The sequence below is a fragment of the Brassica rapa genome, chromosome A09, assembly GCF_000309985.2.
Source record: "Brassica rapa cultivar Chiifu-401-42 chromosome A09, CAAS_Brap_v3.01, whole genome shotgun sequence".
Classification (NCBI taxonomy): Eukaryota; Viridiplantae; Streptophyta; class Magnoliopsida; order Brassicales; family Brassicaceae; genus Brassica; species Brassica rapa.
The window spans coordinates 34,084,747-34,098,878 of record NC_024803.2 but is presented as its reverse complement, the minus strand read 5'-3'; the positions used below and the strand labels follow the sequence as shown (position 1 = coordinate 34,098,878).

The following is a 14,132-nucleotide window of genomic DNA, read 5'->3' as shown; positions in this document are numbered from 1 at the left end:
TATGTTTATCTTTCGCTTGATTTTGAATGATCACCGTTTGATGTTTTTTCTTATTTTTGAATCGATTTTACTTATGTTTTGGCTATTAAAATATGTACAAATCATGTATTTTAAATCCGAAGAACCGATTTCATTTATGTTTTAGTTACAAAATAGGTACAAATCAAGTATTTTTAAACCGAAGAACCGATTGGGACCCGAACCCGAAAGTACAATGGGTTATACCGGTTTTTTGAAGATTTACTAACCCCGACCCGAACCCGATAGAACCCGAACCGGTCCCGAACCGAACTTTTATATAACCCGAATGGGGTTGATTTTGATAAACCCGAAAAACCGAAACCCGAATGGATAAAACCGAAACCCGATTGGGACCCCGAATGCCCATGCCTAACTTCATGTATCGATTAAGAATCCATTAAAATCTAAATAATAGCATGTAAGTAATAAAATACCTACGAACATATATATTATCTAAAAGTTGATTGTGAATCGAAATTGAAAACATTGGAATTGGGGTGAGATAATAAGATTAGTATTATGGATGTCAAAAGAAAGAATAAAAAAAAATAAAGATTTGTATTGAATTAGAAAATGATTTGAAGAATCTATACGAGAGATAAAGAGATTATAACACATAAAAAAGAAAAGGGAAAGAGATAGAGATAAGAGTATTATAGTCATAAAAAATATTAAAAAAGAAACAAGGGTATATGGCAAATTATTTGGGCTTTTGGGTGCATTCTTACCAATTTCTCGTTTAAATATCTATCGAAAACTCACTACGAAAAACTCGTTAGGCGTTCTTTATAATTGGAAGCTAGGGTATGTCTAATGCCAATTGAAAAAATTAGGGATTATACAGAAACTAATAAAATAAAGCATTTATATTTTGTGGTTTTATATAATACATTTCTAATGAAATAAAATAAATATGACTTGGTTCTGTGATTCACACTTCTTTCAAATGCTTTACAACTGTTTACCAAAAAAAAATGCTTTACAACTTGAGTTTGAGGAGAAAAGAAGGCGTTTTCTGCCTGTTTTTAAACTAGGGTCCGAATGGTAACCGCGGAATTAGTAAAATAAGCGGTGTGGAATTAAAGTGCGGGACGGTTCAACTGCGGTTCGTGTGTTTTGCGGAATAAGTGCGGTTTTGATAAAACTAATGGTGCGGAATTGTGTTTGATTGGTGAAAACATGATTTACGGAATTGAACAATTAAATAAATTTAAATAATATTAAATATATCCATCAATAAATCAATACAATTTTAAAGTTAAAACTTTCTATTTAGTATTATTGGTGTAATTTTTTTTATTATTTTAATTTTTTAAATACAATAAAATCATATGAATTACAAATTTAAAATTATATGAATAATATAAAAATTAAGTAAAATACAATAAAAGCATTATCATTATTTATGCAATTTTAAATCACCAACCATATGTGTTTGTCATAAATATAGTAATATTATAAATGTGAATAATGTTTTTGGTTTCATCTCAAGTGCGTGTATACTTTTGTTTAGAATAATTAACTAACATACATCGTTACTAACCAATTTTACTAATCATGCTAGGTTACTACAATAATTTAAAAATGATATAAACTGCAATTCATACCTGTAAAAATGTGTACGTTCCTTTCTGATGAGTAAAAAAAATAGAAAGTTTTTCTTAGAAAAAGTTTAGCGATAAAGACAAAGAAAAAAGAAAAATAGTGGTATGGGCTGAGTTAATTCACGTAGTTCTAGCAATATACTGGTAAAATATATTAATTAAAATAAAAAGGTAGTTATTATGCACTGTGTGAAAGCGTTTTTCAACGGACCGCATGTTTTTACCCGAAAGGCGGAATTGAAGTGCAGTTCTCTATTTCATGTGTATTTTGGTTGTCTCGAATTACGTGTGCGGATTTCACTTTTTTTGAAAAATAGAAAAACGCCTCTCTGTCAAAAAACGCGAATGGTGAATGCAAAATAGTTTTTATAAAAACGCACTGAAATCCGCAAATTGAATGTCACCGATCACTACCTAAGTTTAATGTAAAGCATTTATGTCATTAACCAATCATCTTCTTCGTTCTTTATATTTTTTAGGTTTCCCGCGATTTTGACTCTGACAGCTTTTTATTTTTACCAAATTATACAATTTTTCTTCTTTTTTGTTATTTTCATAAAAACTTTATGAATTACATTATTCGGTTTTAGGATGAAACAAGTAAGATTTTTTTAGGAATCCCAATTCGTCACGTTTAGTACCCTAACATTTTTGGTGGCCATCCGGCCCTCGCTGCGTTTTAGAACGTATCTCTAAGACCATATTCAACAAGACAGCAAAATACCAAATTTAGTGTAATTACATTTCTAACAAGATATTAAAATTGACACTATTTTACCAAATTTGGTGTAATGTGAATAGTGTTACAATAAATTTGGTGTAACACTATTCATCACACCAAATCTATAAAATACATATTTTATTATGTTTCATTTAATTATATAGTTTATTTACTATCAAATTTGTAATTAAACGTAAGTATATTGTATTATTTGTATTTTAAATTTATTTTCACACAATTTAAAAATTAAATTTTTTTTTCAAAATAAATTATTAAATGAATATTATCACTTATCACTTACAAATAATAAAAATATAAATAATAATCTAAATGTGATAAAATAATTATTTCTCAATTATAAATAATAAAAATATAAAAAAAATTGAAAATGAAAGCATCAAATATATAATATTACTTTGGTGTAAAGTTTGGTGTCATTGTTGGAAATGATAAAATTATTTTGACACCAAAACACTAAATTTGGTGTAATTTCAACACCAAATTTGATGTCATTATTGAAGATGCTCTAAACTTTAAACGTATGACAATATTTTTTTTACTAAATGTTATTAGATTTTGGTTTGTATTAGACATGATTTATTTTTTTTACTTCATATATTCGAAAGGACAATCTATTGTTACAACATCATCCAAACCAATTCAAGAAAGAAAAGGCGTAGACAAATAACACATGGTAAATCGAATTTACCAGTGAATAAAACAAAAGGGTGATCTGCAGCTAGTCATCCGGTTTGGTGGTAATATGATTCATAGGTCATTGAACGGCCACCACCGTTCGAATTGCATGCATGAAAAAAAAAACAAAAGGGTGATCAAAAGTAAACATTCGATCATTGGACGTCTCCCACGTCAAGAAAGATACTTGGGCCGGTCTAGAATAGACCATAAGATAGCCCTGGAAAAATTAAGCTCATAAGACAGCCCAGAGCAAAATATTCAAGCTACAGTATTCAAAAAGATGCATTTGTTTCTGCTTTTACTTGCCCTTTAAGGCATTTGACCAATGCTAATTACTGGAATTTTCATATTCTAAGTTTCCTAACACATATGTTACAGTTACACTTGTGCTTTCTTTTTACTGCTTTCTGAGTACTTAAAAGTTTTTGATCTTCCAGAGAAGAAAGTTTTGATTCAACGGAGTTTTCTTTCATGACAAGGCTTCATATCTTATCTTATGGCTCTGTTTCTTCCTCAGAATGATTTTCTTAAACGGGGAAGAATCATTATTTTTGGCCTGCAGTTCACAGCTTTTCACTGCTCTTTAAATTTTCTTCAGATAGTTAGATGCCTTAAGTTTAAACCCTCTCTCTCTCTCTCTCTCTGACAACAAAATGAGTTACGGATTTAGTTAATCAAACATTCAAACTTAAGAATGCTTTGTTGGCTTACACTTTCGACATTGGTGGAGAGAAGATACAGAAAGATCTTGTTTTATCTTTTTATCTCAACCACAATTAAATACTTCATCTTCTTTTCAAAAACCCTTAAGAAATTGAATTTCAAATTGGATACTTGAATAAATAATTGAATTTCTAAGATGATGTAAGCCATAACCCCTGAAAAGAAAAGATAAATATAATTAATAACTTGGTGACTATATAAAAAAATAAGAGATACTTGGAACCTACTCCAAAACTATAATCTATATGACTTGATAAAGATGACCAAGAATGAAAGACAAGACCTAACTGATGCATGATGTTATTATCCACTAATTTATTTGTGTTCGTCATCTTTGTGAACATTTCCCAAATTGGGTAAACTCATGACTTTACTATTTAAGCAAAGACAAAAGCTCTCAAACTAAAAGCACAAATTTAGAAATAATTTAGTTAACTAACACAAAAACAAAAATGGATTACAAGAAGGAAGAAAATCTCCGTAGAGGTCCATGGCTCGAAGAAGAAGATGAACGGCTAGTGAAGTTCGTTACCCTTTTGGGAGAACGTCGTTGGGATTCTTTAGCGAGAGTTTCCGGTACACTTCTTGTGACACTTCCCAAAAATAGAAAGTTGCCATATATCTAAGCATATGTTTATTTGTTTCTTTTGTTCATACTTAGGTTTGAAGAGGAGTGGTAAGAGTTGCAGGCTAAGGTGGATGAACTATCTGAATCCGAGTCTGAAGCGTGGACCGATGAGCCTAGAAGAAGAAACTATCATCTTTCAGCTCCATGCTTTCTGGGGTAACAAGTAAGAGACAAAAAGCTTGAATCTCTTACTTCAATGATTGTACTTTCAGTTTGAACTTAACATGTATATCGATAGGTGGTCAAAGATTGCAAGGAGATTACCCGGTAGGACTGATAACGAGGTTAAGAACTATTACAGAACTCATTTTAGAAAGAAATTGGAAGGTCAAAACTATGGTAGGTATCTCTTTCGTAGTTGTGATATGTTAATTTCAGGTCATCGTTAAATTAAAAGATGATGTATTTTGCTGCAGATAAGATCATTGACTGGAGCAGAAATACAGGAGAAGACTTGTTGCGCAAGTATAAGGAAACTGAGATCACGTGGACAAGGACAACGACTCAAGAACATGGATTTGATAAAACTGTGAAGGAGTCTAAGCAGATGAACATGGAGAGTGATAAAGAAACTTGTGGTGGTATTTTCGAAAGAGAGAGCTTTGGTGTTATGAAATCACCATACGAAAACCGGATATCGGATTGGATATCAGAAATTTCTACAGACCAAAGTGACGCAAATGTTCTAGAAGAACGTACCAGCAGTAGCAGTGAAAACAATATTAATATCAACGTTGGTTCTTGGTGGTTTCAAGAGACTAGGGACATTGAAGAGTTTTCATGCTCTCTATGGTCATAGTTAATATTACAGCTTGTTTCTTGATCATATGATGAAAACGTCTTCTAAAAGTTGATGTTGATAAATAAAATCTCTTTCTTGACTTATCATATGATCGAGTTTTTTTGTTTCTCTTGCTGTTTTCGCAAAATAACAAACTTATAAAGGTTAATGCATACCCATAATAACAAAATAAATAAATGTTGCACAGTTGTGTATGTCAGGTCTTGTCATGTTATATGCAACAGCAAACACACGAGTTCATGCTACGAATAAAACACTATTTAGTTTTTTCCATCAACATAATTGGTTGATGGGCTATATCTTTAATATGAATTAAATTTGTTGTTTGGTGTACTTTTGAGCCAAATGATTTGTCAAAATGTTGATATTTAATTTATATAGGGAAAGTATGTAATCTCTAATATAGAAAATTAAAATATCCTAAAGTAATATACTTTTTTTGGTAGCCCTGAAGTAATATACTTATACAGTATGAAGAGTAGATGCATGTATGGAATGCCCTCTTGTATAAAATTATGAAAATACAAAAAGGAAGAAGATAATATATAATCTATGTTAGTTATTTAATTAAAGAGGATAGGAATACCAGAGCATCATGGTTACATATCTACACAATATGACATACACAGGCACGTGGTGTTTATGGAAAATTATAAAATTATTTATACTTTTGATTATTTTAGACAACATTCGTTGAAATAAAATTAATACTACATAATATTGTAGTATTAGGTATGGAAGGATTTGGTTCAAAACCTCTTTATATTTCAAAAATAATAATTTATCTCGCTTGGTCATATTTACGTTAGAAAATGTAAAATATTTCCCTTTGCTAAAATGATAAACTGAATTCACCATAGTTTTTCGTTTTCAAGAAAAGACATAGGCCATTGAAGAAACTACACAAAAGTGAGTTTGGAAACATTCTTTTTCTTGTTCCTTGATTAAATTGGTAATTCATGTTACAACAACATGAACGAATATGATATCAAATTGAACATGAAAGCTATAACAATAATCGAGAAAGATAACCGGTTGGTTGAACCGGTGCCAGACATTTCATCGGTGTAGTCATTATAAGAATCTAGACCGCCACTACCTTCGGATCCAGTAGTAGTCCACATCCCCAAATTGTTATTCCTGTTACAAATCAAAACCTCCTCAATCAGCTCCATTTGACTTTTTAAGGCTAATAAGCGATGATTATGAAATAGTGGGGGAAAAGAAATTAGACAAAAGAAACAAAGAAGAAGATAAAGTTAAAGGCAAAAGTAGTAGAAAACAAAATAATTCAAAAAGAGTACATAGACATAAATATAAGAAGATTCAAATAATAATATCTTTGTCTAAAAGAAAGGCTAAGAGTGACTGAATAGTATGAGTCGTAACGTAAGAATCCAAACCTGCCACCAACGCCGAGAACGCCGCAATGAAATGTGATTTGGTCGATGAACGAGGCAGATTTAGGGTCCACGCTATACGCCTTCTCGTACCTCATCTCAGCACCTTCTCCAGATGCCACGAAGAACGCTCCATTAACCAAGATGTCTCCCTCCGATCTCCAGTTCCACCCTTTCCAATCGCCATCAGGCGTTTCTACTCTTTTAGTCACCTACACAATACATAATATGCATTAACGTATAACAATATTATATTATACATTAAAGTATAAAAATCTTTTGACGTAATGGTATACTCTTATCAAATGACCTAAAATGGACTAACCAGCATTGATGAATCACGTGTTTTTTGTTACCTCTTTGGCAAAGGGGTTGGTTGGGGCGGTATAACGGTTACCCTGACTATTAATGGTCGGGTTACCGCTACCGCCAATCGCATACATTTCCCATTGAGTAAAATCGTTGTTAACCACATGGATATAACCACGTCGACATCGTGGCATCCTTTGTACCAATTTCTCTCCAAAGTGATTAAACGCAATGGTTACCTGAAAAATCACACAAACGTTCCAAAATGTTATAATAAAGTAAATTAATTAGTCACTGGAAACGGAATTTCGGACTAGTTCGTTAGTTTGTGTGTGTGTGTCACCTGCATGCCACTGTCTGGCTCGTAGTGATCGCTGTGACCAAGAAGCATGACTTCATTGTGGTGTGAGAAGAAGTTGTTCGATATTGTAATCCCTGTGGATCCCATCACAGCATCTATCAACCCATCTTTACATCTCGATAGAGAACAATGGTCAATCCATATGTCCTTTGATCCGAAGATGGAGATACCATCACCGTCCGATTCCGTTCTTAATCCGTAGTGCGTTGGACTTGACCGTATGTTAGTATTCCCTAGCAAAAGCGTAGGCAGAATGCTTTTATGAATCAACCAATGAATGCTAATACATTTCATTTCAATGGGGACGAATTTAATGTTTACTATTTATAACAATGCCTTTATCAATAATCAGTATATGAATAGTTTCTTTGTTTGCGTGTGAAAACACCAATGAATGAGAAGGAAAACATGTACACCAAAAGGGACCTACTAAAAATATTCTGGTCAGGGCAATAATTATCTTTGGGAAGAAAGGTTAAAAGGTTAAAATAACAATTATTGGCCGTAAAAAAAGAGTATAAATTACCGGATGGGTGACAATGGTGGATATGAATGTTGTGAATGATGATATTGGAGACATATTGAAGGGTGATGCAACCACCACCAACAATATGAACATTAGCTCCTCTTCCATCAAGAGTCTTGTAACTGTTGAATATTAGCTCATGCTTTAATTTTATCATCATGTTGCTTGGGAACACTATCCACAGTGGCTCTACTTGTATCACTCCATATCTGCCACCAAAAAGGAAAAGGTTTTAATTACAAATGCTTTAAAAGTAGAGACCAATAGATACGTATTTTCACATTGTAAACCCGATTCCTTTGACATTTGGTAAAGATTCCCCAAATAATTCAAAAACTTTGGAGGTCCCAATACATTTGTTTTATTGTGGTTGTTTATTGTCTAGATTTATCATATTATTATTATCTTGGTTGAAGTGTTAGACCAGATTGATTAGTAGCTTAAGTAGTACTAGTATTTTAGCACTGTTCTTGCATGCGAGGCTCCACCTACTTTGGCTATCTAACATGTGAACCGGGTGGGACATTCAAAGAACAACGCTAAAACTGTAATGTATGTAGTAATGCTAATTTATAAACATCGTCAACATTGCATTTCTATCTTTCAAAACAAATAATCAATTGGTTTAGCCAAAAAAAAAATAATAATAAAGAGACAATTAATCAAACGTTTTAGGAGTTTTACCACAAAATGGAGGGCTTATTTGTAAATTTTCTTGTCTAGAAATGTACACAAGTGGTGTTGAAAAAGTCATGTACGTGATAGATTGGTGTGGGGGCATGTGAATAAGAGATGACAAAAGAGAGAGAGAGTAAGAAAAGTTATTGCGAGTAGCTAAATAAATGGAGCTTAGCCAGAATCTTATTTCACATTGGATTTTAAAAGTGTATATGTAGGGTTTAGACACTAATGACATGTTTATCAAGTAAAGTATATAGTGTTGTTAAGAGTATTAAAGATGATATCTTTGTCTTGAACCACTAAAAAACAACACATTGTTTGTCTGATTATACAAGACTTTCTTAAATGAAATCCGGTTTAGTTGGTTAACAAAAAGTACCTGAGAGTGCCCGGTTTAGGGTCGACGACATCATCGTCGGAGGAATCAGTGACGAAGTAAAACCGGCCGCCTTTGCCTCCCAAGGCATACTGTCCGAAACCGATTCCACAATCGGCTAGCCTTTGTCGGTTATTAGGCCAGTTTGTGTCACATTTCCAACAGTCATCGATTGGGTTACCCGTGAAGCACTGATTTGAACCGGCCTGGTCCGTCGTATCCATAGCTTGACGTCTCCATATAGAGGCATTAACCCTCCTGTGAAATTATTAAACCGGATAATTACAGTCGGTACGGCAGAAAGGAGATTAAGAAGAAAAAACCAGAGACTGAGCAACCCAAGATTCAGAAGAATACACTAGAATAGCTTGTCAAGTTACATTAAAGAAACTAAAAATCTCTGACAAAATGTAGATCCAGAAGAGGAAATGTAATATGCGTACCAATGAACATCATGAGCGACTAGCTCTGGGTCGGGATGTGGTATGAGAAGGAGAGTTTTGTTGAGCATGGCGAAACCCATGTGTGGAACAAACAGAGAAAGTGAGAAAAGTACAATGCAGCTTCTTTGAAGCATCATTGTAAGAACAGATAGTATGGATTTGGAGATTTAAGGTTTTTTTTTGCTTGTTTAAAGGTCAGAGAAGAAGATAGATGAGTGAGACGACATAGCTTGTTCTTCTTCTCTGTTTACTGACCAGTGTTTTTAGTGAGTGGCTTTTTAGAGTGTGGTTTTGCTTTTGTAATAATGGCTTTCTTGGCTTTTGTATTTTTATTTTTTTTTCTTGGTTCTTTTGGAAGAGGAGAGAGAGTGTATGTTGTTTTCCACTGACTGTCTCGAGGACTGAGAATCCGCTTGTCTCGAGGAAACGGTCTTTTAAAATTTTCTTGAAAAGCTATTTTGTTTTCATAAAATGTAAATCTAGTTTATCTAAATTGAAACACGATATGAGTAATATCCATAAGGTTCAGCAGATTTAACAAACAGTAGGCAGGCTTTAATATTTGAGTCTCTTTATCAGGTTTTCACCTTTTATTATAAAAAATGATGTGACATAACGATAATATTTTCTCACGAGCTATATAAAATGAATGCTAGTTTTAAGGAAGAAGAAGTCTTGGTTGTTGTCTTGTTGACCAGAAAAATATGTTCTCCGTTTAACTGGTGTCATCACATCAAGCTTGCTAGAGATATATTACTCGTTGCATGAGATTAAAACAAACACACATATAAGTGTAGATTTGATTCGGTTAAATAAACTTTACATATCTTATAGTTAGAAATTTCACTACAAGAAAACAGGTCGTTTCCGACTACGGTATTAGTCGGTATTCAGTCGGTAAATGGTCATTTCCGACTGATTGACGACTGATAAGAGTCGTCGTAATATACCTCATCGCTAAATATTTTAGTCGTAAAACAGTCGGTATTTAGCGACTGTTTGACGACTATTATGATCAGTCGTAACTTCAGTCGGTAATTAGTAGGGCATTTGGCGACTGATTTACGACTTATTTAGTGACTATTCTACGACGGCTTAGTGACTGAATTTAACGACTGCGTTTAGCGACTGAATTTAACGACTGAGTTTAACGACTGCATTTAGCGACTGATTACACGACTGACTTAGTGACTAACTATCTCTGTAGGAAAACAGTCGGTATATTACTGCTACCGAATCACGACTGATTAGCGACTGAAATGCTTAAAATTTACGACTGATTTCGCGACTGATATGCGACTAATTACCATATTTTTTTGGCTGTTATATATATGATTTTGGTGTATTGTTTTTCTTGTCCATGATTTGTTATTTAAATCTGCTATTAGTACTACTAAAAACGATTTTGAAATCATAAAAGTTTTAAATACATGTACCATACACAAACAAAAGAACTCCATAACTTAGGAGTATTCAAGTTTCAAACAGAAAGAACTCCAAAGAGTTTACAAGTTTCACACATCCAAAAGGTAGTTTTTCACATAGGAGAAGGGAAAGACCTAAACATGATGGGGATCAGATGAAGCTGTTTCTTTGGAGATGAAGTCCAAGAATCTCTGGTCTGTGGTGGCGATGTACTTCCGAACCATTAACAACTCATCGATCGTAGCTTGCTGAGTAGCTATAACTCTGGAACGCTCTTCCTCAACCATTGCCGCAGCAGCAGCAGCTTGGGCACGATCTTCCTCAGCCTTTGCAAGAAGAGCAGCTTGTTCTTTGATTTGGCGTTGAGCTTCTTCAAGTTGCTGTTGCATTTGGATGAAAGAGGACAAGCTTCTTGGGTCATATGCCACTTCATTAAGTTGGTTCTTCAAGCTTCCAAGGCCATAAATTTGTTCCCTGTCATTGGTGAAAGTGGCCTATAACAAGCAATAACAAGCAAGACTATATCAATAACAAGTGAGAGACTATTATGAAAGCAAAAAAGAAAATGTTGAGTAAGAAACCCAACCTGAATAAACAGCTCATTCTCCTCTTCTATTGATAGTGGTGGATGCTGCCCAGTCTCAGTGTGATCATCAGTCTCAAGGGTGGCCAACTTAGCTTCTTTTTGCTTCTTGAAAGCCTCAATATTACATTTAGATCTTATTTGCATTCAACATTCCATGCTAATACGAAGTCACGATTTATATTGCTCGTTAGTCGTTACTGAAAACATATTTTCAATGCTTTCGACGTGTTTACCTCAATCTCTACATGTTATAAGTGCATATTTTACTTGATTTTTAATGATCAACAGGCGATCAAAAGGTAGACAACCCATAAAATACTTTTAGAATATGTATTTTGACGTGAAGATTTATAGAATTCAATATCTTTTTCTGTTGGCTATTCATCTACACTAAATCCAAGTGCGTCACATATGTATTACAATTCACGCTCTATAACTTCAAATACGAAGTTTTTTTTCTCCTAAAATGAATTTCAAAATTTCAAATTTGAAATTTTGAGTAGTGAAACTCTATATTTGAAGTTTCACTATTCAAAACTTCAAATTTGAAGTTTCATATTTTTGTTTGCATTTTGATCTCTACGATTACACATCACATTTATAATTCTTAAATATTTTCTTATTTATCGTATTAATGCTTAAAAAATTTATATCTCCTAAAAATTTCATTTTTAAATAAATTTAAGTTTTACACAAAAAAATTAAATAAAATTTTAAAGTAAGATTTAAAATATTTTAAAACTAGATTTAGACAACAACAATACAAAAGAAACCTAACAACAAAAAACTTTTTTAAAAGTTACATGAAGACATAACTATTACAAAAAATTAAATATTACAGCAACACTAATAGTCAGATAAAATTGATCTTGAATCTCCAAAATCTCTAAAATATTGTCCAAACAAATTTTGTGTAACCGAAGATAGTTGTTGTTGTTGTTGTTGTTGTTGTTGTTGTTGTTGTTGTTTTGATGTCTTTTTCGTACAATTCTTTCTTATTAAGATCGAATGTATTCACTGAGTATTAATATCATCTTTAGAAGTTAAATAATTTAGCAATATTTATTTCTCTTTTTTACTTTTTTTTGTTTAGATCTAATGTATTTACAAGTTTAAGATCACCTAATTTTAACAATTTTTACTTTGTAATTTACAAATTAAAAATAAAGAGATTCATTTTTAACTTCGAAATGTACTAGTTGATCATATATGCGTTACGGAAATAACGTTATGGAATAATACGATATTTTGTTTGGAGTTTAATATTAATTATGTTATTTGATTTAAAATTTATATTTTAATATAAAATTTTATTAATTAATAATGTTGTAATATTTTTATGTATGTGCTTAGTTATTTACAAAACTTTTATGAATTTAAATTAATGATGACAAATATAAGGACCATAATATAAGATACAAATAGGTTTGAAGTTAAGTTTGAAGTTTTTCTTTTGGAGAAGAACACCTTGAAACTTCAAATATAAAGTTATTGAAACTTCATAATAGAGTGTCTTTTGGGAGATGTTTAGAGCATCCGCAACAGCAATTCTTAAGGGGAGTCCTTAGGAAAAAAATAATTAAATAATCAGTGGATCCCACCAAAAACTAAGTATTCAATTCTTAAAATCTCTAAATAAAGACTCTTTCTTAGTGAATCCTTGCACTATTTGTGGGTTTCCACGACATGTGGCAGTCCGCGATTTGTTGATATTTCTTTTTTTTTATGTGAAAAATAAAAAATAATAATAATTAAAAAATCAAAAACACTTTTTCTAAGGACTCTAATGGGGTATCGCCATTGGAGATGCTCTTAGACTCTAATTTGCAAGAATTCAAAAGCTCTTCTTTCAAAACTAATTGAAAACAATGAAGCTACTCTTATCTTTTATTTACTACATTAGGCATCAAAATATTTCCATGTTTATATAAAAAATTAGGAAATTGCCCCTATAACCATAAAAAAAAATATACTATCTAACCAAAAACACTTTCTCTTTCCTCATTTCTCTTCCTATCTCTTTCTAGCCTTTTAATAAAAATCTAATTACACTTTTTTTGGTTATTTGGCAAATAAGCCTTTTTCCATGTTTTCCAAAAAAAAAACATGTTTTCATGTGATATTTCTAAATAATTTATAATACCAATGCTTTTAGCAGATCAATAAAAGTTAGTTTAGCGATCGCATATGACATAGGTAGAGACGATGGAAATTTTACTACGTTTACCAATCGGAGCCAAGATATGTGATCTAAGAACATATTTATCTATGTAAAAAAAAGGGTTTCTTAAGCAAAAAGTACAGGGTGTCCCACAAAATAACAAAAACTGTATGTCCAAGTTGCTAAATAAAAGACGTTTTCGGTGGATTTTTTAACTGTTCGCGGACTCCACTGATACGTGGCGGTCCACGATTTTTTTTTTTTTTGTAATCAGATAAAAACGAAAAAAAATAAGAAACTCATTAAGAATTTGTGCGATAATGATGCTCTAACATCTCAAGTAGGCAACATGCAACTTCTACGAACCGCAACTTTTCTTCCATATGAAGACACATATACACGCACGTACACAAACAATTACCATGAGTGTGTTGTTAATTTCTCATCAAAGCTCGTGTCAAACTAGGATTGTTTTTTTATTGACAAAAGACAAACAAGGATTGTTTTTTTTTTTTGTCATAAAAGTTCAAATCATTGTTTGCCAGTCAAGCGACATGGTAGAAACACGAAAGCAAAAACTATAAAAATAAACCACCAGTAGGTGGGCAAAAAGAAACCTCCATGGGAGGAAATGAAAAAGACGAAACAAGAGATAAAATTCCGGCT

General features: G+C 32.4%; 2 protein-coding genes across 2 annotated transcripts; one reads left to right on the top strand and one right to left on the bottom strand.

Annotated features, from left to right (window-relative positions):
- Positions 1-304: 304 nt before the first annotated feature.
- On the top strand, positions 305-6,278 carry LOC103841244 (transcription factor MYB27). The gene is made up of 4 exons (XM_009117765.3): positions 305-4,344; positions 4,430-4,559; positions 4,635-4,735; positions 4,813-6,278. The coding sequence occupies exons 1-4, from the start codon at positions 4,221-4,223 to the stop codon at positions 5,193-5,195; spliced, it is 738 nt and encodes a 245-aa protein (XP_009116013.1). The 5' UTR covers positions 305-4,220; the 3' UTR covers positions 5,196-6,278.
- On the bottom strand, positions 6,032-9,979 carry LOC103841243 (probable pectate lyase 12). Its single transcript, XM_009117764.3, has 7 exons — positions 9,295-9,979; positions 8,855-9,109; positions 7,795-8,003; positions 7,251-7,501; positions 6,955-7,146; positions 6,602-6,810; positions 6,032-6,338 (listed from the first exon to the last, which is right to left on the bottom strand). The coding sequence occupies exons 1-7, from the start codon at positions 9,429-9,431 to the stop codon at positions 6,161-6,163; spliced, it is 1,431 nt and encodes a 476-aa protein (XP_009116012.1). The 5' UTR covers positions 9,432-9,979; the 3' UTR covers positions 6,032-6,160.
- Between the last annotated feature and the right edge of the window lie 4,153 nt (positions 9,980-14,132).